Source organism: Crinia signifera, chromosome 1, assembly GCF_055691185.1.
Source record: "Crinia signifera chromosome 1, ASM5569118v1, whole genome shotgun sequence".
Lineage (NCBI taxonomy): Eukaryota > Metazoa > Chordata > Amphibia > Anura > Myobatrachidae > Crinia > Crinia signifera.
The window spans coordinates 432,294,185-432,321,974 of NC_139217.1; the positions used below are offsets into that span (position 1 = coordinate 432,294,185).

At 44.2% G+C, this 27,790-nt stretch overlaps 1 protein-coding gene across 2 annotated transcripts in view; it reads left to right on the plus strand.

Annotated features, from left to right (window-relative positions):
* Positions 1–27,790, plus strand: part of NLN (neurolysin) — an 85,023-nt gene that overhangs the window by 39,768 nt on the left and 17,465 nt on the right. For both annotated transcript variants that reach the window (XM_083152670.1, XM_083152678.1), the window contains one exon: positions 27,453–27,639. In XM_083152670.1, the coding sequence (XP_083008796.1) occupies positions 27,453–27,639 (187 nt within the window). The remainder of the gene's footprint in view (positions 1–27,452; positions 27,640–27,790) is intronic.

Consider the following 27,790-nt stretch of genomic DNA (forward strand, 5'->3'; position numbering starts at 1 on the left):
GCGACTATGCAAATGCACATACCCTCACCATCGGAGACGGGGACAAATTTTGGACCTGTTCCAACAGGTCTGAATCTAACCAATTGTGACCGGTATGGGGGTGTATACACCTAATGGTGTTGGGGGCCTGCTACACAGACTCCTCCTTCAGCTCTTCATACTCCCCTGCCTGGATAGTCAGCGTTTATTAAGAATATTCCTTTTTAATATTTAAAATGTGTGCGAAAGAAGCGTTGTCTCTTTATCTATCTATCTATATATATATATATATAGATAGATAGATAGATAGAGAGAGAGAGAGAGAGAGAGAGAGAGATAGATAGATAGATAGATAGATAGATAGATAGATGAAGAGTTGTCACATCTAGCACCAGAACTGTTCTCTCTTGTCCTTTACCTTCAGGGTTTTACTTATTTAAATAATTCCCTGCGCCTATTTTAGTAATTTCCCAACTTCTGCTTTGTAATTATTATGTTCATCCCCTGGGGGATTTTATCCGTTTTTTACATGTCAATGTGACTTCAGCTTTCACTGACGGTCACGGAATGATGACCCAGCTCAGGAGTTCCGCAGCTTTCATCTATTTCCTTATCTAGTGATGGAATTAGCGCTTTGTGAAAGTGTTCGCTTTGCATTATGGGGAATAGATATTTTTGGTAAAAAAAAAAAATGTATTTCTTAAAAATGAATCCGTTCATCACAGAGCAGTTTATACCACATATAACCATGAGAAATTCAGTTCCCCTCATTAGTGAGAGTGAGTAATTACTGCAGTGTTAGCTGTGGTGACTGTGCTGCTTCCTGATTTATTACTGCTCCGATCTGGTGCCTGGTCCAGGAGACCATAAATCTGCTGCAGAACACAGTGATCAGTGGCTGGGTTTAATTAACAAACAAGTACAGTTTATAGGTTTTTTTAGGGCATGGTGCATTCTCTAATAAGTGCATACGCTAGTGGCTTAATTCTTAGGCCTTTATTTACTAAAGTGTGGGTTCTTATAAGTGGAGATGTTGCCCGTAGCAACCAACCAGATTTTACTTATTTATCCAGAACTTTACAGAAGATAATGGCTAGAATCTATTTGGTTGCTATGGGCATCTAAACATAGAAACATAGAATTTGACGGCAGATCAGAACCACTTGGCCCATCTAGTCTGCCCCTTTTTTTAAACATGTTACCTCAAACCATATTTGATCCTTCTTTTTTTTTTAAGGATATCAATATGCCTATCCCAAGCATGTTTATATTGTACTACTGTATTTGCCTCTACCACCTCTGATGGGAGGCTATTCCACTTATCTACTACTCTTTCTGTGAAGTAATTCTTTCTCAGATTTCCCCTGATTCTTCCTCCCTCTAGTGTCAGTGCAAGTCCTCGTGTTCTGCTGCTCCTCTTCCTGTGAAGAATGATTCCCCCTGGACCTTGTTAAAACCCTTTTCTGTCATGTCCCCCCTTTCCCTTCTCTGCTCTAAACTATACATATTAAGATCTTGTAGTCTTTCCTGGTATGTTTTGTGATGTAGGCCATGCACCATTTTAGTTGCCCTTCTTTGTACAGTCTTTAAAGTATTTATATCCTTCTGGAGATATGGCCTCCAGAACTGAACACAATACTCTAGATGAGGTCGTACCAATGACCTATACAGTGGCATTATTACTTCTTTCTTTCTACTGCTGATTCCTTTGCCTATGCAACCTATTTGTATCTATTATCTGTATCTGTACCAGCCCCATCTGTCAGTTGCAACTCTGCATACGCTCATCTGTGCATAGCCTGCAGGTCTGTTAACATTCTCATGAGATGACCCTGGGATACTTATCCTGCATGCAAACGCCACTAAGCTACCACTTTACAGCCATACAGTAGGTGGGATTTCACCAAGATGTTCCACAAACACATGTTTGTGTGATGTTTAGGTGTCCACATACTTGTGGCTGCTGCTGTGTAGTTTATGTGTACATACTGAATGTCCCGATGAGATTTCACGGTATTTTATTTATTTATTAACAGTTACTTATATAGCGCAGCCTTATTCCATTGCGCTTTACAAAAGGAGACAGTGATACAACAAACAGGGTATTTACAGACACTCAAAAGGTAGGAGGGCCCTGCTCGCAAGCTTACAATCTATAGGTATTGGACACATTCATACTTGGAATGAGCCGGATTAAGATAAGAGGAACTCTTTTGGCGTTCGTTTGCGCAAAGTTTTGTCTTTATGGAAATGGCACCTAATAATCAATTGCAGTTGCTTCGTGCGCCCCTGTCCATATCAGCACCGAATGTATGAACAGTCAGCATTGCTGACCGTTCCGCCCGCTGATGCTGAGCAGCGAGATCCCGCACATGTCAAGTCCGGGGGGAAGGAGACAGTGCATCAGTGTAAACTGATGAGCTATCTCCAGGAGGGGACATCGCCGGAGGGGGGAGTTAGTGCTCCTCCGCTTCGGCAGACAAGATGTTAATACATTGGCAATGAGCACTTGTAGGCCGGCTGGGTGAAGAGAGCATATCGGGCTGCCAGCATTGAAATGTCATGGCAATCACTGATTTTCTGCTTCACAGCTAATTGAATCCCCCCCAAGGCACTCTTTACTTTATATCTCTCCAATGTTTGATACATATTTCCCAATGTCTGCTAATGAAGTACTGGTTAAGAGTTTTACATTGTAAAAAATCCTATTTCATATGGGAATGATTGTCCCAGCCCCCAATACAAGTATCTGTCACCTCTATTTCTGTTGTAATAGGGTTATACTATATACAGTATATAGAGATATGTGCATGTGTATTTATACCCCATGCAATATAAGTCACCTTATACATAATGCATGAGCTCGTTATCCATTAAATAGCATCATATTTGCAAAATGAAAAGTTAATGTAAAATCCTTTTAGTGCAGGCATGTCCAAACTGTGGCCCTGCAGCTGTTGTAAAACTACACATCCCAGCATGTAAAGGGGTTGACAGAAGCGCTCAAGTTCGTCAGAATATGTTTAGAGAGGGAGCTGCCAGGTATTGGGGTGTGTCCAATTCACCCAGTATTAAAGGCTTGTGTACAGTGGTAGAATACCTTGCGCTCACCTTATGTACAGATATAGTATGTGTGGGGGGAAAAAACGGAGTAGAGTCAGTTTGTAGTTTGAAAGTAAAAGTGCAATTTATTATGCTAACAAAATAGATAGAGATGCAAAATTTTTTTGAAAAAATGTAAAGTATTAAAGAAAAAAATATTTAAACTTAAAATATGAGTTGAATGTAAGTCCTGGTATTGTACTCCGGAATAGGCCAGCGAGGTATCACTCTGTGTGGCCTTAGTGCGGGGCTTAAGGGTATCCTTTATGGGGACCCCTTTAAACCATAGGTCCCTAACCTGGGACCTATGTCCACTCACAGGTGACCGCAGTGGTCTCTGTGTGTGCTGGAAGGGGGAACTGATGGTTGCACAGTGTGCAGTACTGTCCGGTGTGGTTGTTATGGGCAACCGGGGGGTGTAAAAGTTATTGCGGTGATACTGGATGGCGGATTGATGGTGGTATGAAATCCTGTTGTGTGTTGGCTTCACACACTTTCAGGATTTGTGCGGCAGTCACAAAGTGTTAAAGAAGTATAATGCAACAAGCGGCGTCCAGCTTGCTACACTTACCCAGCGGCGTAGTGGTCCCGGTTGTCACAAGTTCCACGATGTTGTGGATGCCTGCCTGGGTGTCCGCACTGTCCGGCGGTAGCACCCGGCTCCACAGGTTGGGCTGGTGAGACTTCTGGGTTTGCCGACTCTCGCGAGATCATGGCTAGACGGGTCAAGCACCGCAGTCCTGGCCGGGACGCCGCTTGTTGCATTATACTTCTTTAACACTTTGTGACTGCCGCACAAATCCTGAAAGTGTGTGAAGCCAACACACAACAGGATTTCATACCACCATCAATCCGCCATCCAGTATCACCGCAATAACTTTTACACCCCCGGTTGCCCATAACAACCACACCGGACAGTACTGCACACTGTGCAACCATCAGTTCCCCCTTCCAGCCCACACAGAGACCACTGCGGTCACCTGTGAGTGGACATAGGTCCCAGGTTAGGGACCTATGGTTTAAAGGGGTCCCCATAAAGGATACCCTTAAGCCCCGCACTAAGGCCACACAGAGTGATACCTCGCTGGCCTATTCCTGAGTACAATACCAGGACTTACATTCAACTCATATTTTAAGTTTAAATATTTTTTTCTTTAATACTTTACATTTTTTCAACATTTTTTTGCATCTCTATTTATTTTGTTAGCATAATAAATTACACTTTTACTTTCAAACTACAAACTGACTCTACTCCGTTATTTTTTCCCACACACATCCCAGCATGCCTTGCCATAGTTTTCGCATTCCCTTATAGCAAAAATGTGGCAAGGCATGATGGGATTTGTAGTTTCACAACAGCTGGAGGGCCATCGTTTGGGCATGCCTGTTTTAGTGTCTGATTCGACACAGCTTATGCCACAAATGATTGGGGTCAGTAGGATATAAGCATCTGGAAAGGTGTATCCACATTAAACAAAGAGGCTCCTTCAAGGATTTGGATGGAAGATCTCACGTTGAGAATTGTGTTTGGTTTTTGTGTCCATTTAATTAAAGGGACATCCTTCTCCTCTGCAAAATAGATTTTAGGGGGGAAAAAAGGCTCAAATTGTAGTTGAACTTTTCAGAATGATGCTAACCCAGATGGTAAAAGATCAAAGGCATCTAATGACACAATAAAACATTTTTTTGTCTATTATGAATAAAAGGGCACATGGCTTCTCAGGACACTAATGTACTTTAAATTGCATACGACCTTGTTAACTAAGGGCAAGCTGTTGTCTGTATAATAAACCATTTAAGTGATTATGCAGCTGTGTGCAGTCGTCTTCCCTACTGCCAGGGCGTTTTTAGAGGAGTGCGGTAAAGCGCTGGGGTTTTCTGTCCAGGAATCTGCAGTGTTTGCAATCTGCGTTCTATGAAAAGGGATGGCAAACGCGGTCTTCCTGACGCACACCGCAGCTGCAGAACTGTCGCTATTTCACTTGGATTTTCCTGTACTGAAATCTGGCTCCTACAATAAGAATTCAGTATATACCTATATGAACATAGCTGGAGCTGCTGCAGGGACATAGGGCTAATTCAAACTTGATCGCAGAAAATTCACAGCGGCCAGCGTTCAGGTAGGCCTCACCCTGCTAAAATCAAATGCCGCTTTGCAAACTGATGTAATCGCTGTGGAAATGGATGTGTATGGTTACAACTCTATTCGTAGCCAAGTGAATATGTCCAACAGGCTTTCAGGCTCACCATCAAATGATTTTTGCACTGGGCACAAGTCATCACAGGCTCAAAGAGGCTCCCTGGGCGGTGTGATGAAAAAAGGCATATCTGGCCTAAAGCTGATGTCAACCACCCACCCCTGAAACGCTCAGAAACACTCCCAGCATTTTCGTAGGGACACCTAGCATTTTCTCTGAGACGATCCCAGCATATTACCAGGCACGGCTGCGTTTATCTTAGCACTCCCACCAAACGGACGGTTCCCTCCCCCAGACACCTACTTCCTGTCAATCGCCTTCTAAACAGCTAGCGAATAGAAAAAGTAGCAGGCTTTCATTGCAGGACGGACTTGCGCATACATACTACGGGACCTACACATGCGCAGTTAAAAGGCCATCGTAAAAAATTGCGACTGTGCTATCAGATCTGAATAAACCCCACACACAAGTTGCGATATGTAATTTCAATTTGGATTTGGTCAAATTTGGAAGAAAAGTTAGTACATATCGCACAGTGTCTTTACAGCATGCAATGCTGATGTGAGGTCCATATCGCAAGTAAAAATAGACAGGCAGATGAATTTTCTATAGAAACTTGGGTTCTAGTATAGTCAAAATCAGTGGTTCTGGGCTCAGGGGAGTTCAAGGGAAATGGCATAGTCAAAATCGCACTGTATGTATGCACCTTTACACTATACATTTGTTGCAAGCATTTGGGCAGATGTATTAAGCCATAAAAAGAGATAAACCCTAGTCTGCATATCAGCTTATAACTGTCGTTTTTCAAACACAGCATATCACATGACAGGAGCTGATTGACTGGACGGTTATCACTCTTTGGGGCAAATGTATTAAGCCTTAACAAGAGATAAATGCAAGGGTGATAAAGAGATAGATAACCATCCAGCCAATCAGCTCCTTACTGACTTTTTTTCAAACACAGCCTGTAACATGACAGTTAGGAGGTGATTGGCTGGACGGTTATCACTCTATCGCCCTTGCATTTATCTATTTTTAAGGCTTAATACATCTGCCCCATTATTTGTTACTAGATCGACCCCTGTGTTGCTGGCTATCCATAGACCTTGAGGTGTTGCTTGAAAGGTCTAAAGCAGGCATGCCCAAACTATGGCCCTCCAGCTGTTGTGAAACTAGAAATCCCATCATGCCTTGCCACATTTTTGCTATTAGGGAATGCTAAAACTATGTGACACAGTGCAGAGGGCACTACAGCTGCCTTCTCCATCCTGCTGCTGTCACCCTGCCCCCCCAACTCACCCACTGTCTCCCTGTCACCCCTGACTCACCACTCACCCACTATCTCCCTGTCTCCCCACTGACCCACTATCTCCCTGCCTCACCACTCACCCACTATCTCCCTGTCTCCCCACTCACCCACTATCTCCCTGTCACCCCTGCCTCACCACTCACCCACTATCTTCCTGTCACCCCTGCCTCACCACTCACCCACTATCTCCCTGTCATCCCTGCCTCACCACTCACCCACTATCTCCCTGTCACCCATGCCTCAACAGTCACCCACTATTTCCTGTAGCCCATGCCTCACCGCTCACCCACTATCTCCCTGCCACTCCTACCTCACCACTCACCCGCGATCTACCTGTTCCCACTGCCTCACCACTCACCCTCTATCTCCCTGTCACCCCTGCCTCACCACTCACCCACTATCTCCCTGTCTCCCCACTTACCCACTATCTCCCTGTCACCCCTGCCTCACCACTCACCCACTATCTCCGTCACCCCTGCCACACCACTCACCCACTATCTCCCTGTCACCCCTTGCCTCACCACTCACCCACTATCTCCCTGTTACCCTTGCCTCACCACTCACCCACTATCTCCCTGTCACACCCCTGCCTCACCACTCACCCACTACCTCCCTGTCACCCCTTGCCTCACCACTCACCCACTATCTCCCTATTACCCTTGCCTCACCTCTCACCGACTATCTCCTTGTCATCCTTGCCTCACCACTCACCCACTATCTCCGTCACCCCTGCCTCACCACTCACCCACTATCTCCCTGCCTCGCCACTCACCATCTCCCTGTCACCCCTTGCCTCACCACTCACCCACTATCTCCCTGTTACCCTTGCCTCAACTCTCACCCACTATCTCCCTTGTCACCCCTGCTTCACCACTCACCCACTATCTCCCTGTCACTCCTGCCTCACCACTCACCCACTATCTCAATGTACCCTTAAGGGTTCTATTGTGGCAACGCCCCTTTCTTCTGAGACCACACCTACGGCATGTGCCATCCCTTTATGCATACTTACATACTCTCCCGGAAGTCAGGGAACACTCATGATTTTTCAAGTATTCCCCAGCACCTCTGGAAGACTTCCTAGTGAAGCGTGCAGGATAATTAGAAAAGGTACAAAACCGTGGGTCCTTTATGTAGGAGCTAAAAGGACTTGAATTTACATAATTTATTCTTGCCCCTTCATCATGGAACAGTGATACGTAGGATTTCCCGTGATAGGTAGGGGCCTAATTACATTGACACCCAGCCCTTCCCCAACGTGCCTAGCTGCTACTCCTGGCTCCTCCTACAAGTAAGCCTCTAGGTCATCCACAAACAAACCTTCTAAAGAAGACCAGCAGCGGTGTTGGCCGTAGTTTGCTAGATCTCCTCTCTAGAGCATAAGATAAATTCACTCCCTTCCGCTCTTTGAAGATTTATATGGCATTCGCTCCTTTAGACATCATTTACGCCACTCAGCTAAGGCATTACAGATGAGCTGTAAAGTCATGCCCTTGTATTTTAAGAGAAATGGATATCTTCTGCTTTATGTATTCTTACAACTGGAAAAGTGACCATGGAAATATTCGGCTTAATTCCCCGGGATTATTTTGGATTGATCTAATCTAAAATTAGCTGTAAAAACGTCCAGAGCTTGTATAGTAATATGGAAAAAAGCTGATTGAAGAAGCGTGACAGCGGAGGAGGAGGGCAAGAGCGACTTAATCCCCGATGCTGGATTTAACCTGCTGTTCTGTTTGTTTTCTATGTAAACAGAAATTTGCCATTATGTACATTGAATAATGCTGATTTGAATTATGCCTGCTGCCAGCTTTAGATTTTAAATGAGTTGGCACAGAGGCCACATCTATATAAAGGCCCAGAGCTCAGCGACGCTACTTGGAAACAATTCTCTATTTCAAGTGCAATAAAGGAAAGAATTGAAAAAAAAAACCTTTTTAGAGCAGTCACAGAGATTTTTACAACCTGAGCCCCTAACTGTCTGCTATTGCACATAATCTGTGTGCAGTTTTTAAATAGCCATACATGTCTTCAGCCTAACTACAAAAGATTTGCTATCTTGAGATAAGGGGTTATTCAGACCTGATTACAGATATGCCATTTGCAGGCTGGGCAATAATCAACAGACTGCGCATGTGTATGGCTCGTAGAATGCGTGCACGAGGCCGTCCTGTGATAAACCCTGCAGCATTTAAAGGGAAGTCATGTGAAAAAATTCTCAGCATATAAACCGACCGCCCCCCACATTTACTCGCACGGGTGTGGCGGGCAGGATGCGGGGCGGCCGGGAGAGGCAGATTGGAGGTGCGGGGGTGCAGCGGAGTCTAATCCTGAAATACCGGAATTGAAAATTCCAATTCTGGGATTCAAATCCCAGGATACTGACGATCCTTAGATTGGCCACCTTAGTCTGAATAACCCTCTTTAGTACCATTGTGCATTGCTTAATTGTGCTTCAGAGTAAACCTAGATTTACCATATCAATGGGGCAGTACGGATGGTGTAATGGTTAGCATTACTGCCTCACAGCACTGAGGTCATGGGTTCGATTCCCACCATGGCCCTAATTGTGGGTAGTTTGCATATTCTCCCCATGCTTGCGTGGGTTTCCTCTGGGTACTCCAGTTTCCTTCCACAATCCAAATATATACTGGTAGGTTAATTTGCTCCCAACAAAATTAACTCTAGAATGAATTTGTGTGCGTGTACATGTGGTAGGGAATATAGACTGTAAGCTCCGCTGGGGCAGAAACTGATGTGAATGTTCAAATATTCTCAGTAAAGTGCTGCGGAATATGTGTGCGCTATATAAGAAGCTGTTAATAAATAAATCAATTATATTTTTATTATAGTTATATATGTGCAAACAGAGGTGCCTAGCCAAATGAGGGCTAGCATTGGTATCTCTGCATCTGTAGTCGCAGAATAGCAAAAGTACTGACCATATTTTATTAATGAATAAATAATTTTTCAATTAAATAATTGTGTGAGATAGGAGCCGGATCACCCGAACTGTCAAGATGTCAATCAAACAATAAGGACATCCACCATACACCACATATATTCCATCTTGAAGGGACACCATGACAACACTCATGCAGAAAACCACAGAAACGAGAACCATTCAAAGCAACTTGATTGAATGACAGAGGACCAATCAGCACACTGCCACAAGCACCAATCAAAAGAGCAACAAGAAACCCGCCCCCAGCCTATAAACAGGAGAAAAGACAGACTCTCGGTAAACTCCCTAGAAGAAGGCCAGTACAAGGCCGAAACGCGTTGGAGGATACGAAGAAAAGAAACACCGATCACAATACACCAACGTCCAGCCAGACACGGAGAGACCACGTCACCGGCATCCGACCTCGCTAAGAACCAGGGAGAACACCGCCGCACACCAACATCAAGCTGGACACGGAGAGGGTGACTTCACCAGCAGCATGAGACCGAGAATAAGGGGAGCACCTGCAGCGAGACGGATGGGAGAAGTGTCGCTGGGAGTGGGAGTAGGTGAGTTGGTGAGGTCCGTAGGCAAGGAAACGGGGTGGGAAGGAGTGATCAAAAGCTCCACCTGCCCACGACCTCTGCCAGACACTCCATGTCCCGCAATCCGCAACAGCAAGCAGCAAAGGCAGACGGTAAAAAACCGGACACCTGCGCAGCAAGGCAAGATTGTGGAAAGGACACAAGGAGCGCCCAGACCCACCGCCATTACCCCCCACCCCGGCCGCATTCGCACTCACACCTGACCCTGCCCAAGGAGAAAAAGAAAACCTCCCACCCTCCGCAATCAAAACGTCCACCAGCCGGCTCAACAACTCCGGCGGCATCAGCTACACGGTACAGCGGGACGCCGCAACCGTGCGGACACTGACTGTAACCCCCCTGGACTACCCCAAACCCTGAGGACACACCGTCCCCCAACCGGAATCAGTCATGACAGAACTGATTTGGGAATAAGGGAATCTAACCTAGAGGGGAATTTGGATACAGTAGCAGAATACCCTGCAATCAATTTATTTGTAACAACTCTGTTTCGTTTTGCATGTATCAAATTGTTATGAATGTTAATACACTGTATGTATATGCGCCTCTTGAGTAAAGTTTTTTTCAGCAAACAAAGAAATCACCCATCATATCAGAAACCCAAACCCCACCAAAAACACACACACCATATAAACATAGAAAAGCCAGAGTAGTGGAGTGGAGTCTCAAAATTGCTACATTTTATATAATTAGCCTAAAATATAGGGGGTAAGTGTTATGTGGCAGTAAATAGCCTAGGCACACAGTTTGGGAACCACTGGTGTAGTGTGTGCCCAGCTTAAGATATGTACTGAAGAAGCTTTGCCTTGCTTATTTGCCTTGCTTATTTGTGCTTACATGTAAACCCAGACTTTGCTATCAAAGCTAAATTACGCCTTCATCCTGTAATATTTTGTCACAATGACCATACTGGCTAACATTGCATTTAAGTACAAGTTTGAAGCAGACCATGACTTTGAGTCAGCAATTCAGTTTTATCTAGAGCTAGTTAGAAAATAAAAGCTAATATTTAATTGGCTGCTGGTTACTTTATGATAATGTAGACCGTTTCTTGTGCTTTTCATAGTCCGTTTGCGGAAAAACATTTTAGCAGAAGGTCATACAGTATCTCATTCTTCTTTCTCCCAACACAGGGTGTACTAATAAGCACCTTAATGATTCTTCGTAGAAGAGAAATAAGGTGCAGTGACTCATCCCTGTAAGGTTGTATGGCTGCACATGCTGTATTTGTTCCTCTTGCTTTGTAATAAACCATAATAATCTCTTCCCTGTGCTTGATGAGTGTCCTGGGATTTCAGAATCTTTTTTTAGCTGAAAGACTTCTGAATGATTGGAGAGGATACAAGAGAGCCTGACACACATGTGATAATGATCCTTTCCCATTTATGTACAGTAGTTATTATGGCTGTAAAATCTCTCCAGCAAAGGGTTGGGTATTTAAGGGGAAAGGAACATTATAAGGAAATGAATTACATTCCTCCCAGACTGCCCCATGTCTGTACTACCTGTGATCTCTGTTCTTTACAAAATTCAAGGGATGATGTCTGTGCAAAAGGATATTAATGTTCCGAATAGCAAATTGCACATAGCAAATGTACAGTATATAAATTCATATTTAAGGGTTTGCTATCAGTCGGATCCAGTATGGATGAGGGATACAAAGCAGATTCAGGTAAGGCATCCCACTCACGGTTGTAATGATAGAACGCTGGTTGAAGTCATAGGCAAACGCAGGGGGGGGGGTTCTGGTTGCACAGAAACCCTCCTCCTCTTGGAAAGTTCCTTAAATGAAGACAACTATAGCACTGGTATATAATATGATCAATAGAGCTGCCACCACATCAGTGTAAGGGACAAATCAGAGCTGCTGCACATGCCCAGTGGGAACAGCAGTGTCTACCAAGTTTGCTGTGTGTGTGTGTGGATCTGAGCCCTTAAAATGGACCAGACAGTAGCTGCCAGGAGGAAGAGATAGGAGCCTTACCATGATGTGAGAGAATTTGAGCTTAGAAAGTGCAGTACTGGTTCTATAATGTCTGGGTATTTTTATTATGGCATCTATAATGCTCCTTATTCCCCAGCAGCAGAGTGTATATGTTAGGCTTTAGTAAGCATGTTTAATGCAATCTGATTGGTTGATTTCGTCCCCCGCAATTATGAGGCTTACCGGAGAGGCATCCTTTTAAGTCGGTAGCAAGGAAGGTTTGTGCCATGAGTGAGACTCTAGACCCAGATGTGGGCTTTAATAATCACTTGAAGAAAAGTGAATAAGCTACTGACTCATGAATAAATACCACGTATTGTCCTATTAATATGAGCACAAGGATGTTGAAGTGTCCAGTCTTTAAAGGGTCTACAAACAGAATTCCATTTACACCCCTTTAACAGTTTGCTCAATTCATGAAAGACACCACTTGGTACTTTTTCCATGACAAATCTGTTCCCATGTAATTAATCCAGGTACAACAGTAGCCTGAGTTCTGGGAAACTCAACATGGTGAGTCAGCAGATCCGCAAGTCTCCTGGGTAAATAAGGAACACATGCTGTTACTAGATTGTTTTATTTTATTTATAAAGCACCTACTCATCAGGGCTATACAATCAGGGAATTGTATTCTGAAGAATGTAATTGACAACAAAAGCTAAGTTGACCCTCTAAAATCAAATAATACATTACTATGATTCAAATATTAAATTAAATATATTTTGAATCACTTTATTTAAAGTAATACAAACCAGTAACTTTGCACATACATGTAAATCCATGTAAGTAGTGATCGGTGGAAACATTTGTAGATATATCTTACTGTGGCAATAGAAACAGGGTGCTGCATAGTTAAAAAAAAAATATGGGTACTTGTGTATTTTGGCGGCGCCCCCGATGTCCGTCGTACGATGAACGCATCGCATCGTATGCCATGCACCCGATGGCATACGATGCGATGCGACGCGATTTTGACCCCCTATACGATCAAAAATCGTATAAGCACCCTAAAGGGTGCTTTTCAGCACCCTAATGGGTGCTTACAATGTTAAATGCACCCCCACGCCACCCCCCACTATAAACGTGAACCCGAAGCGTGGCGAGCGTAGCTTTTCATACCCCCACTATCCACGTCGGCGTGGAGTTGAGAATAGAATAGTGTGGCGAGCGCAGCGAGCCCGAAGCGCGGCGAGCGCACGCGGATACCTTCACAGGTAAACGCGTCCCTTCGCGGCTTCACAGGTATCCGCGTCCCCTCGCGGGGCACGCTGCGCTCGCCACGCTTCGGGCTCGGTGGCTCGCTGCGCTCGCCACACTATTCTATTCTCAACTCCACGCCGACGTGGATAGTGGGGGTATGAAAAGGTCGTAGGACGCGTACGGGGGGTGGCGTGGGGGTGCATTTAACATTGTAAGCACCCATTAGGGTGCTTATACAATGTTTCATCGCATCGTATGCCATGTACAATGGCATACAATTTCAAAATTGTATGGCATCGTGCACCGTCGTACGATATTGCGTCGCATCGCATACCATCGTATGCGTTATGGTATGCGATGCGATGGGCGCCGCCAAAATACACAAGTACCAAAATATGCTGCCCTCCAGCTGTTGGGGAACTATACATCCCAGCATGCCTCGCATCAGTTGACGCATGGTCAAATAGCAAAACTAAGACAAGGCATGCTGGGATATGTAGTTCCTCAACAACTGGAGGGCCGCTTATTTCCCACCCCTGCACTAGAATGACTTGTCCCCTCGGAGAAGTCACCCGCAATCCCCCTTAAGCCTCCTAGGGCTATCACAGGAGGCAGGGTCGCATGCAATATATATTGTATGCGGTCCTTTTGCATATGATATATCGCATGCAATCGCAGCCAAGGCTTCCTGGATTGGCCGTGATCCTGCAGATTGCTTCTGTAGCTGCTACACCTCGCAGGCTCTGTGTGATGTGCATGGGACTTCGCATTGCATCAGATCTGCTGTCAAGTACTTTGCAGATTGAATGCCGCCATCGCAAGTGGCCAAATTGCATGTATATCGCATAGTGTATGGGCACCTTTAGCTGTTGATTTCAGTGTTTCTCCCTCCATCCCAGCACAGCTGAAGGCATGTGACTGATCAAATCAGAGCAGTTGTGAAGAGTTCCCATTTAACCCCTTCCTGACAGAGCTAGTTTTTGCGTTCCTGACAGAGCCATTTTTTTCAAATCTGACATGTCTCACTTAAGTGGGGATAACTTTTTTTTGCTTTTACTTATCCCAGTGATTTTGAGATTGTTTTTTCGTGACACATTGTACTTCAAATTAGTGGTAAATTTGGGTCGATACAGTCTGTGTTTTTTTGTGAAAAATACCAAAATGTCTTAAAAAAATGGAAAATTTAGCGATTTGCAAAATGTTAAATTTTCTGCTTGTGAGACAAATAATCTTACCACTCAAAATAGTTAATAACTAACATAGACCATATGTCTACTTTATGTTTCCATCATTATTTCAACTTCCTTTTAATTTTTTTGGACACTAGGAGGCTTACAATATGAATAGCAAATTCTCAAATTTTCAAGAAAATTTCAAACACTGATTTTTTTAGGGACCAGTTCAGTTCTGATGTGACTTTGAGGGACTTGTATGTGAGACACCCCCATAAATGATGCCATTTCAAAAACTGCACCCCTCACAGTATTCAAAACAGCATTTTGGAAGTTTGTTAACCCTTTAGGTGTTTCACAGGAATTAAAACAAAGTGTAGGTGAAATTTCAAAATTTCATTTTTTTGCAGATTTGCAATTTTAATACATTTTTCTAAGGAACACAGTACATTTTACTAGAGAAATGTGACTAAAAATTGATTCCCCCAAATCTTTTGTTTTCATAAATATCCTATATGTGGCCCTAGTGTGCACGTTGACCAAACCACAGGCTTCATAATAGAAGGAGCACCTACTTGATTTTGGAGCCTCCTTTTTATGAGATTATTTTTTAGGCACCATGTAGGTTTCTAGGCACCATAAGATGCTAAAATTTAGGAACCCCCCCACAAGTGACCCCATTTTGCAAACTACACCCCTCAGGGAATTCATCTAGGGGTATAGTGTACATTTCAAACCCCCAGGGGTTTCACCAATTGTGGTCCAACTGGGCAGTGAAAATAAAAAATTAAATTTTTTACACAAAAATGCAGTTCTGGCTCAAAATTTTTCATTTTCACAAGGAATGAAGGAGACAAAGCCCCCCAAAATCTGTGCCCCAATTTCTACCGAGTACGGCAATGCCTCACATGTGACCAAAAAATACCAGTTGGGTGCATGGCAGGACTCAGAAGGGAAGGAGTGATTTTTGGATTTTGCAGCTCAGATTCTGGTGGAATTTTGGTGGGTGCTATGTCGCATTAGCAAGACCCCCCAAGCACCAATACAGTGGAACCCCCCCACAAGTGACCCCATTTTGCAAACTACACCCCTCAGGGAATTCATCTAGGGGTATAGTGTACATTTTAAACCCCCAGGGGTTTCACCAATTTTGATACAAGTGGGCAGTGAAAATGAAAAATTACATTTTTTTACACAAAAATGCAGTTCTGGCTCAAAATTTTTCATTTTCAGAAGGTATGAAGGAGAAAAAGCACCCCAAAATCTGTGCCCCAATTTCTCCCGAGTACGGCAATGCCTCACATGTGACCAAAAAGTACCAGTTGGGTGCATGGCAGGACTCAGAAGGGAAGGAGTGATTTTTGGATTTTGCAGCACAGATTTTGGTGGAATGAATGGTGGGTGCTATGTTGCACCAATACAGTGGAACCCCCCCACAAGTCACCCCATTTTGCAAACTACACCCCTCAGGGAATTCATCTAGGGGTATAGTGTACATTTCAAACCCCCAGGGGTTTCACCAATTTTGATACAAGTGGGCAGTGAACATGAAAAATTACATTTTTTTACACAAAAATGCAGTTCTGGCTCAATATTTTTCATTTTCACAAGGAATGAAGGAGAAAAAGCACCCCAAAATCTGTGCCCCAATTTCTCCCGAGTACGGCAATGCCTCACATGTGACCAAAAAATACCAGTTGGGTGCATGACAGGACTCAGAAGGGAAGGAGTGATTTTTGGATTTTGCAGCTCAGATTCTGGTGGAATTTTGGTGGGTGCTATGTCGCATTAGCAAGACCCCCCAAGCACCAATACAGTGGAACCCCCCCACAAGTGACCCCATTTTGCAAACTACACCCCTCAGGGAATTCATCTAGGGGTATAGTGTACATTTCAAACCCCCAGGGGTTTCACCAATTTTGATACAAGTGGGCAGTGAACATGAAAAATTACATTTTTTTACACAAAAATGCAGTTCTGGCTCAAAATTTTTCATTTTCACAAGGAATGAAGGAGAAAAAGCACCCCAAAATCTGTGCCCCAATTTCTCCCGAGTACGGCAATGCCTCACATGTGACCAAAAAATACCAGTTGGGTGCATGGCAGGACTCAGAAGGGAAGGAGTGATTTTTGGATTTTGCAGCTCAGATTCTGGTGGAATTTTGGTGGGTGCTATGTCGCATTAGCAAGACCCCCCAAGCACCAAGACAGTGGAACCCCCCCACAAGTGACCCCATTTTGCAAACTACACCCCTCAGGGAATTCATCTAGGGGTATAGTGTACATTTCAAACCCCCAGGGGTTTCACCAATTTTGATACCAGTGGGCAGTGAAAATGAAAAATTACAATTTTTTACACAAAAATGCAGTTCTGGCTCAAAATTTTTCATTTTCAGAAGGTATGAAGGAGAAAAAGCACCCCAAAATCTGTGCCCCAATTTCTCCCGAGTACGGCAATGCCTCACATGTGACCAAAAAGTACCAGTTGGGTGCATGGCAGGACTCAGAAGGGAAGGAGTGATTTTTGGATTTTGCAGCACAGATTTTGGTGGAATGAATGGTGGGTGCTATGTTGCACCAATACAGTGGAACCCCCCCACAAGTGACCCCATTTTGCAAACTACACCCCTCAGGGAATTCATCTAGGGGTATAGTGTACATTTCAAACCCCCAGGGGTTTCACCAATTTTGATACAAGTGGGCAGTGAACATGAAAAAATTACATTTTTTTACACAAAAATGCAGTTCTGGCTCAATATTTTTCATTTTCACAAGGAATGAAGGAGAAAAAGCACCCCAAAATCTGTGCCCCAATTTCTCCCGAGTACGGCAATGCCTCACATGTGACCAAAAAATACCAGTTGGGTGCATGGCAGGACTCAGAAGGGAAGGAGTGATTTTTGGATTTTGCAGCTCAGATTCTGGTGGTATTTTGGTGGGTGCTATGTCGCATTAGCAAGACCCCCCAAGCACCAATACAGTGGAACCCCCCCACAAGTGACCCCATTTTGCAAACGACACCCCTCAGGGAATTCATCTAGGGGTATAGTGTACATTTCAAACCCCCAGGGGTTTCACCAATTTTGATACAAGTGGGCAGTGAACATGAAAAATTACATTTTTTTACACAAAAATGCAGTTCTGGCTCAAAATTTTTCATTTTCACAAGGAATGAAGGAGAAAAAGCACCCCAAAATCTGTGCCCCAATTTCTCCCGAGTACGGCAATGCCTCACATGTGACCAAAAAATACCAGTTGGGTGCATGGCAGGACTCAGAAGGGAAGGAGTGATTTTTGGATTTTACAGCTCAGATTCTGGTGGAATTTTGGTGGGTGCTATGTCGCATTAGCAAGACCCCCCAAGCACCAATACAGTGGAACCCCCCCACAAGTGACCCCATTTTGCAAACTACACCCCTCAGGGAATTCATCTAGGGGTATAGTGTACATTTTAAACCCCCAGGGGTTTCACCAATTTTGATACAAGTGGGCAGTGAAAATGAAAAATTACATTTTTTTACACAAAAATGCAGTTCTGGCTCAAAATTTTTCATTTTCAGAAGGTATGAAGGAGAAAAAGCACCCCAAAATCTGTGCCCCAATTTCTCCCGAGTACGGCAATGCCTCACATGTGACCAAAAAGTACCAGTTGGGTGCATGGCAGGACTCAGAAGGGAAGGAGTGATTTTTGGATTTTGCAGCACAGATTTTGGTGGAATGAATGGTGGGTGCTATGTTGCACCAATACAGTGGAACCCCCCCACAAGTCACCCCATTTTGCAAACTACACCCCTCAGGGAATTCATCTAGGGGTATAGTGTACATTTCAAACCCCCAGGGGTTTCACCAATTTTGATACAAGTGGGCAGTGAACATGAAAAATTACATTTTTTTACACAAAAATGCAGTTCTGGCTCAATATTTTTCATTTTCACAAGGAATGAAGGAGAAAAAGCACCCCAAAATCTGTGCCCCAATTTCTCCCGAGTACGGCAATGCCTCACATGTGACCAAAAAATACCAGTTGGGTGCATGACAGGACTCAGAAGGGAAGGAGTGATTTTTGGATTTTGCAGCTCAGATTCTGGTGGAATTTTGGTGGGTGCTATGTCGCATTAGCAAGACCCCCCAAGCACCAATACAGTGGAACCCCCCCACAAGTGACCCCATTTTGCAAACTACACCCCTCAGGGAATTCATCTAGGGGTATAGTGTACATTTCAAACCCCCAGGGGTTTCACCAATTTTGATACAAGTGGGCAGTGAACATGAAAAATTACATTTTTTTACACAAAAATGCAGTTCTGGCTCAAAATTTTTCATTTTCACAAGGAATGAAGGAGAAAAAGCACCCCAAAATCTGTGCCCCAATTTCTCCCGAGTACGGCAATGCCTCACATGTGACCAAAAAATACCAGTTGGGTGCATGGCAGGACTCAGAAGGGAAGGAGTGATTTTTGGATTTTGCAGCTCAGATTCTGGTGGAATTTTGGTGGGTGCTATGTCGCATTAGCAAGACCCCCCAAGCACCAAGACAGTGGAACCCCCCCACAAGTGACCCCATTTTGCAAACTACACCCCTCAGGGAATTCATCTAGGGGTATAGTGTACATTTCAAACCCCCAGGGGTTTCACCAATTTTGATACCAGTGGGCAGTGAAAATGAAAAATTACAATTTTTTACACAAAAATGCAGTTCTGGCTCAAAATTTTTCATTTTCAGAAGGTATGAAGGAGAAAAAGCACCCCAAAATCTGTGCCCCAATTTCTCCCGAGTACGGCAATGCCTCACATGTGACCAAAAAGTACCAGTTGGGTGCATGGCAGGACTCAGAAGGGAAGGAGTGATTTTTGGATTTTGCAGCACAGATTTTGGTGGAATGAATGGTGGGTGCTATGTTGCACCAATACAGTGGAACCCCCCCACAAGTGACCCCATTTTGCAAACTACACCCCTCAGGGAATTCATCTAGGGGTATAGTGTACATTTCAAACCCCCAGGGGTTTCACCAATTTTGATACAAGTGGGCAGTGAACATGAAAAAATTACATTTTTTTACACAAAAATGCAGTTCTGGCTCAATATTTTTCATTTTCACAAGGAATGAAGGAGAAAAAGCACCCCAAAATCTGTGCCCCAATTTCTCCCGAGTACGGCAATGCCTCACATGTGACCAAAAAATACCAGTTGGGTGCATGGCAGGACTCAGAAGGGAAGGAGTGATTTTTGGATTTTGCAGCTCAGATTCTGGTGGTATTTTGGTGGGTGCTATGTCGCATTAGCAAGACCCCCCAAGCACCAATACAGTGGAACCCCCCCACAAGTGACCCCATTTTGCAAACGACACCCCTCAGGGAATTCATCTAGGGGTATAGTGTACATTTCAAACCCCCAGGGGTTTCACCAATTTTGATACAAGTGGGCAGTGAACATGAAAAATTACATTTTTTTACACAAAAATGCAGTTCTGGCTCAAAATTTTTCATTTTCACAAGGAATGAAGGAGAAAAAGCACCCCAAAATCTGTGCCCCAATTTCTCCCGAGTACGGCAATGCCTCACATGTGACCAAAAAATACCAGTTGGGTGCATGGCAGGACTCAGAAGGGAAGGAGTGATTTTTGGATTTTACAGCTCAGATTCTGGTGGAATTTTGGTGGGTGCTATGTCGCATTAGCAAGACCCCCCAAGCACCAAGACAGTGGAACCCCCCCACAAGTGACCCCATTTTGCAAACTACACCCCTCAGGGAATTCATCTAGGGGTATAGTGTACATTTCAAACCCCCAGGGGTTTCACCAATTTTGATACAAGTGGGCAGTGAACATGAAAAATTACATTTTTTTACACAAAAATGCAGTTCTGGCTCAAAATTTTTAATTTTCACAAGGTATGAAGGAGACAAAGCACCCCAAAATATGTGCCCCAATTTCTCCCAAGTACGGCAATGCCTCACATGTGACCAAAAAGTACCAGTTGGGTGCATGGCAGGACTCAGAAGGGAAGGAGTGATTTTTGGATTTTGCAGCACAGATTTTGGTGGAATGAATGGTGGGTGCTATGTTGCACCAATACAGTGGAACCCCCCCACAAGTCACCCCATTTTGCAAACTACACCCCTCAGGGAATTCATCTAGGGGTATAGTGTACATTTCAAACCCCCAGGGGTTTCACCAATTTTGATACAAGTGGGCAGTGAAAATGAAAAATTACATTTTTTTACACAAAAATGCAGTTCTGGCTCAAAATTTTTCATTTTCAGAAGGTATGAAGGAGACAAAGCACCCCAAAATCTGTGCCCCAATTTCTCCCGAGTACGGCAATGCCTCATGTGTGACCAAAAAGTGGCAGGACTCAGAAGGGAAGGAGTGATATTTGGATTTTGCAGCACAAATTCTGGTGGAATGATGGTGGGTGCTATGTCGCATTAGCAAGACCCCCAAAGCACCAATACAGTGGAACCCCCCCACAAGTGACCCTATTTTGCAAACTACACCCCTCAGGGAATTCATCTAGGGGTATAGTGTACATTTCAAACCCCCAGGGGTTTCACCAATTTTGATACAAGTGGGCAGTGAACATGAAAAATTACATTTTTTTACACAAAAATGCAGTTCTGGCTCAAAATTTTTAATTTTCACAAGGTATGAAGGAGACAAAGCACCCCAAAATATGTGCCCCAATTTCTCCCAAGTACGGCAATGCCTCACATGTGACCAAAAAGTACCAGTTGGGTGCATGGCAGGACTCAGAAGGGAAGGAGTGATTTTTGGATTTTGCAGCACAGATTTTGGTGGAATGAATGGTGGGTGCTATGTTGCACCAATACAGTGGAACCCCCCCACAAGTCACCCCATTTTGCAAACTACACCCCTCAGGGAATTCATCTAGGGGTATAGTGTACATTTCAAACCCCCAGGGGTTTCACCAATTTTGATACAAGTGGGCAGTGAACATGAAAAATTACATTTTTTTACACAAAAATGCAGTTCTGGCTCAAAATTTTTCATTTTCACAAGGAATGAAGGAGAAAAAGCACCCCAAAATCTGTGCCCCAATTTCTCCCAAGTACGGCAATGCCTCACATGTGACCAAAAAATACCAGTTGGGTGCATGGCAGGACTCAGAAGGGAAGGAGTGATTTTTGGATTTTGCGGCTCAGATTCTGGTGGAATGAATGGTGGGTGCTATGTGGCATTAGCAAGACCCCCGAAGCACGGTGAAATTATGAACCTAATATTCCATAGATGTGTGGTATATTTTAAAACACTCCTTTATACATAGGCCGGGTTTGTCGGGGCAAGTGTCACACTGGAAAATAGTTTGCTTTCTTATTCCCTTTTTATAGCAAACTTTGCACCTTTTTTGTGCCCTGCCCTTTTTTCCAGTGGAGGGGATTTCATCAGGAAAATGCTGCCCTGGTACAATACGGGGACCAGTACTAGAAGTACTGGGGCCCTCTGCCTGCTGGTTCCCAAATATTAGGCCCTTTATGACTTCCTCTTGAAAGTGCATAAATGTCCCCCTCTGGCCGGTAGAACGGAATAGCACGTAAGCGTTATACAGTGCCATCTGGATGATATACACGGCCACCTTCTTGTACCAGATTTTTGTTTTCCGCAGGGCACTGTACGGCTTCAGTACCTGATCTGAAAGATCAACTCCGCCCATGTACCTATTGTAATCCAGGATACAATTAGGTTTGGAGGTGTGGGTACTGGTACCTCGTACAGGGATGGAGGTGGTACTGTCTCCGTGAATTGTTGTCAGTATAAGGACATCCCTCTTGTCCTTATATTTGACCAACAACATATTTTCGTTGCATATTCCCCTGCTTTCACCCCTTCTCATTACTTGGGCAATGTGCGTTTTTGGGAGGCCTCTTTGGTTCTTGCGCACAGTACCGCAAGCTGCTGTACCTCTTGAACCAAGGGCCTTAAACAGGGGGATGCTGGTGTAAAAGTTATCCACATAGAGGTGATAACCTTTATCCAGGAAGGGGTGCACTAAATCCCAGACAATTTTCCCACTAACACCTACGAGGGAGGGGGGGCATTCTGGCGGTTCAATTCTTGAATCCTTCCCTTCATAAACCCTAAACCTGTGGGTGTACCCTGAGGTGCTTTCACACAGTTTATACATTTTTATGCCATACCTTGCCCTCTTACTGGGAAGGTACTGGCGGAATTTAACCCTTCCTTTAAAATGTATAAGGGACTCGTCGATACAAATACATTTTTCAGGGATGTACACCTCTTCAAATTTGGCACTGAAATGATCAATGACCGGCCTGACTTTGAATAGCCGGTCAAAGGTGGGATCATCTCTGGGTGGGCACTGTGCATTATCGGTGTAATGTATAAATTTAAGAATTGTCTCAAATCGAGTCCGGGTCATGGCCATACGGTAAAATGGAGTACTGTACAGAACATCTGTACTCCAATATTGCCTAATTTCTGGCTTTTTTACTATGCCCATATGAAACACCAGACCCCAAAACGTCATCATCTCTACTGCATCTACAGGGGTCCTCCTAGCAAATGATGACGTGGGGTTTTGAGCAATAAACTGCTGGGCATATAAATTAGTTTGGTCCACCATTAAATTTATAAAATCATCAGAGAAAAATAATTTGAAAAAGTCAATTTCTCTGAGACCTGTGGAATCAAATTGGATTCCTGGCATGGCCAAAAACTCAGGAACCTGGGGCTCAAAATTGTCTGGTGGTGGGGTCCATACGAGATCAATTATTGGGGGGGGGGTCTCAGCTGCTCTACGGGGGCGTCTTTGAGGGGGTCCCTCATCACCAGAGGAGGAAGAGGAGCTTAAGGCAAATCCTTCAAATTCCCCGCTTGCATCACTGGCTGTGTCAGAGTCAGAAGCAAGCATGGCATATGCCTCCTCCACTGAATACATTCTCCTGGATGACTGGGAGGACATTTGGGAGGACATTTGGGAGGACATTTGGGATGCCATTTTTATTTTTGTGTTACTGGTAGTGAAATGTTTCAACACGTGTATAGTGTAGGGGGGGGTACAAACTTTATTTCAATCCGGGGGGTATGTAGTGTGTAGTGTGTAGTGTGTATGTAGTGCAGAAAAAAAAAAAATACTTTATACCAATAAAAAAAAAAAAAAATGAAGGGGTTAAAAATAAAAAATTTAAGGGGTTAAAAAAAAAAAAAAAGGTCCTGCGCCAAAAATTTAGCACAGATGTTGGTCAGTAACGTCTGTCACTGAACAGCGCTCAAAGGCAACAGGAATTTGATCAAAAAAAAAAAAAAATAGATCAACCCTGTGCCGAAAAAGATGATCAGTGATGTACGTCACTGATCAGCGCACAGCGGCCACAGGACACCCACAAAATCACAGTGTGTGTAAAAAAAAAATTAAAAAAAGACCCCACAGCACACACACAAAAAAAAAAGGTGATCAGTGATGCGACACTGATTACCAGTGAGGTGCAGCAGGTGCACAACCTTTGGTGCAACTGACAGGTATATATAAAAAAAAAAAAACCTCTGTACCCCCAAAAAAGTTGCTGATCACCTCAGATATAGTGATCAGCACAAAAGGCGGGGGCAGCAGACACAAAATTTAGCACTCTCTATCACTCTCTGTCACTATCTCTCTCTATCTCTCTATCTCTCACTATCTATCACTCTATGACACTGCAGCAGCAGCACTGACAGGTATATCTATATATAAAAAAAAACCTGCGCCCCCAAAAAGTTGCTGATCAGTTAATTTATACTGATCAGCACAAAAGGAGGGGGCAGCAGTCAGTTATATAAAAAATATATAGCACAATCTGTCACTATCTCTCTCTATCTCTCTCTCTCTATCTCTCTATAACTATCACACTGCAGCAGCACAAAATATAGCACTCTGTCACTAGGCCTCTCTATCTATCTCTCTCTCTCTATCTCTCTCTCTCTATCTATAACTATATCACACTGCAGCAGCACAAAATATAGCACTCTCTGACACTATCTCTCTCTCTATCTCTCTCTATCTCTCTCTATCTCTCTCTATCTCTCTATCTCTCTCTATCTCTCTATCTATCTCTCTATCTAGCTAGTACACTGCAGCAGCACAATTTCACAGGAAGGCACAAGTAGCAACAGGATCCAGGAAGCAGTGATGAAGCAGCGATCAGGTAAGTATGGAGCAAGTATGGAGCAAGGTTCTGGTCAGTATGGCGGCAGGGGGGTACGGTGACCGCACTGCACGCTATTCCAGACCGGAATGGCGTCTGCAGTGCAGTCACCGTTAGTTTAAATCCCCCTCCTTGGCTGTGATTGGTCCGTCGGTCCGACGGACCAATCACGGCCTTTGGGGGCGGGCGGGGTGAGGTGGGGTGACACCAGTGTCACCCTTACACCCCGCGGTGATTGGTGCTGTACTTTACAGCACCAATCACCTCTGTTCCCGTGTCACCGGCGAACGTTATTCGCCGGTGACACAGGAAAACGCTGTGAATGGCTGTTCACACTGAACAGCCAATCACAGCGATCGCCAACGGGGGGGCGGCATCGCAGCCCCCCCTGGGCATGCACGGACATGTCTGCTGTCAGGGACAGCAGACATGTTGAAACTGTCACCGCGTCTATAGACGCGGTGACAGTTTAAATCCATGACGTACATTTACGCCATGTGTCGGGAAGTGCTTCCCGACCATGACGTAAATGTACGTCAAATGTCGGGAAGGGGTTAAAGGCAAGGTGGGAATATTGTTTGCCTCTCAGTCTGGGGGAGGAGTCTAGGGTAATCAAGATCTGTGGGCCATTTATCTGTATGACTGATACCAGAAAAGCTGTCCTGTGATTAGGGAGTAGGTCTTGTGTTTATTCTAGCACCCATGCAGTTCATCTTTCCTGCCAGTGGTGTCGTTCTTTGCTGTGGTGCTTCTAGTACAGGTCTTGTCTGCATATTAGTGCTGAAATAGAGACCACACTGGTAAAAGCACCATAGTAGAGAGTGACCACATAGACAGGGAAGTGGAACTGGATGGGTTTTAGAAGATGCAGAGTGCTAGAATCTGTTAGTGAGTGACAGGGCTGTGAACATATTTGGCCTGTTTTCATCCGATTCCTGACGGATCTAATGAAAACTGGTCAAGTGAGAGGTGTTTGACATCCGGTCCAATCTGATGAGTGTTCCCTTGTGCATCGGATCAAAGCCTTTAGATCTTTTGTGCAGCACATAAGATAAGTCAGGATCGGATTCGTCGGTATACATCACAGGTGCTTTTCTAGCATCCAAGATGTATCGCACCTGATCAGGGCAAGGTGTGTGCCAGTGGTGCCATTGCTGGCACACACCTACAGTCTGCCGAGCAGGGAAACACTAGGCAGGAGAGGTGCGCTACCCGCTCTGCATCCCCTGCTACAGCAGCGGGCGGGAGAGAAATTGGAAAACTCCCTTACAAGCGATCAATGGGTGTCCGCTGAGGGGATGCAGTTAAAATCCCGGCGGTCGGGATCCCGGCGTTCAGAATCCCGACCGCTGAAATCCAGACACCCCTGGAGGGAGAATAAATTAGTGTGCCAAGCGTAGCGAGGCACCGGGCCCGCTGCGTGGCAAGCGCAGCGAGCCCGCAAGAGGGGGCGATACACGTCCCCCCCTTGTCGGCATTTCGGCTGTCGGGATTCCGGCGTCGGGACTATGAACGCCGGGATCCCGACCGCCGGGATTCAGTACTGAATCCCCGCTGAGAGCCTGAGAAGTGAGGCGGAGTGAATTTATCATTTAGTAGAGTACAGTACTGTGACGACACAGCTTAATAGTAAGATATAATTCCGATTGGTCATGGTTTTGGGTAGGTCCATCAGTTGTGTTGGAAATGGCCTGTTTGTCCAACATTACAAAGTACTGTAACTGTTAATTTTTATTGTGTACCGAACTAGAGTACAGATTGCTTCAGGCAATCAGCAGGAGCCGTGACAGACTTTATCTGCAACTTGCTGCATGTGCAGTGCCGTTTAGGAAAAGCAACATCTGGTGTAGGTTGGCCCATGATTCCGGGATTTTGGTCTAAAATCCCTGGGCTTGCGCAAATGTGTTTTTTTTGTTGTGTTTTTTTTTTTTTTTTTTATGCGGTGGGGCATAATTTGCCACCATTAAGTCAATCCCGGGATTCATGGGATTGATCATTTTTCATTCCCGAATCCCAGGATTTAAAAAATTTCTTGTATTTCTTGTATCGTGAGATGGGTAGTAGGAACGGAGAAAAACTTATTTCCCCAGGATCCCGGCTAAACATTTGATGACCGTACTCTAATACTAATCACAATGAATCTTATTAACTAAGAAATATGATTTCAAAAATTATAATTTCCCTCCAGATTATATTCCAAAATAATTACCCATGTGCGGGAATCCTTTAACATATGTACTCCAAAAGGGTCTCAGGCTGGGCAATGCCGTTATGCAGTATGTGAAACTGGGAACTCTGGGTGGTAGAACAATGCCATCACATTGTGGGCCTACCAGTCACTACCTTACTAAGGCTATCGTTGGGACAGAAAGTTGAATTGGGTCATAACTGCGCAGGTACTAGGGAAATTAGCATTGGCTAAAATGGATTATTTACTTTTATAGCATTAGGTTCACTATTCAGGCAGAATCCAAATACAAGTGAATTAAGGGCACGCAGAATCAATACTCCTTTAATATTTCATTATTCCTTAAATGGCTAGTTACATATTTATTTATTTTTACTTAAAAGTATGCCTTTATTTTTAGGATTTAAAGAAAAAACAGTGTATGTATTATGCCTGGTGAAGTGATAAAGGGGTGAGAAAGTGATAATGCGCCAGCCAGTCAACTCTTAACTGTGTTAAGGAACAGCTGATTGGCTGGTGCATTATCACCTTCCTCCTTATAACTGCTTTATCACTTCACCGAACTTAATACATCTGCCCCAGAGTTACTTATTTTTCCCCATCTATTTACAGACAAAATTTGCTCGTTTTAGCGGCACAAACGTCGAGACGGATTTTGTTGAGGTTCCATCGCAGATGCTGGAGAACTGGGTATGGGAGAGAGAGGCCTTGCAGAGAATGTCTGGCCATTACATAGACGGTAGTCCAGTTCCAGATGAACTACTGGAAAAATTAATTGAATCAAGACTAGCAAACACAGGTATCTATACTATAATTCACCCATTTGCTATCTCTAGTTAAGATGTGTGTAAATAGATTTCACTGAATTCTGCAGGACTCCATCAATATTGTCCTTTTATTTATATGGTGCCACAAGGGTTCAAAAATACAAAGATGAATCTCTTCTCGTA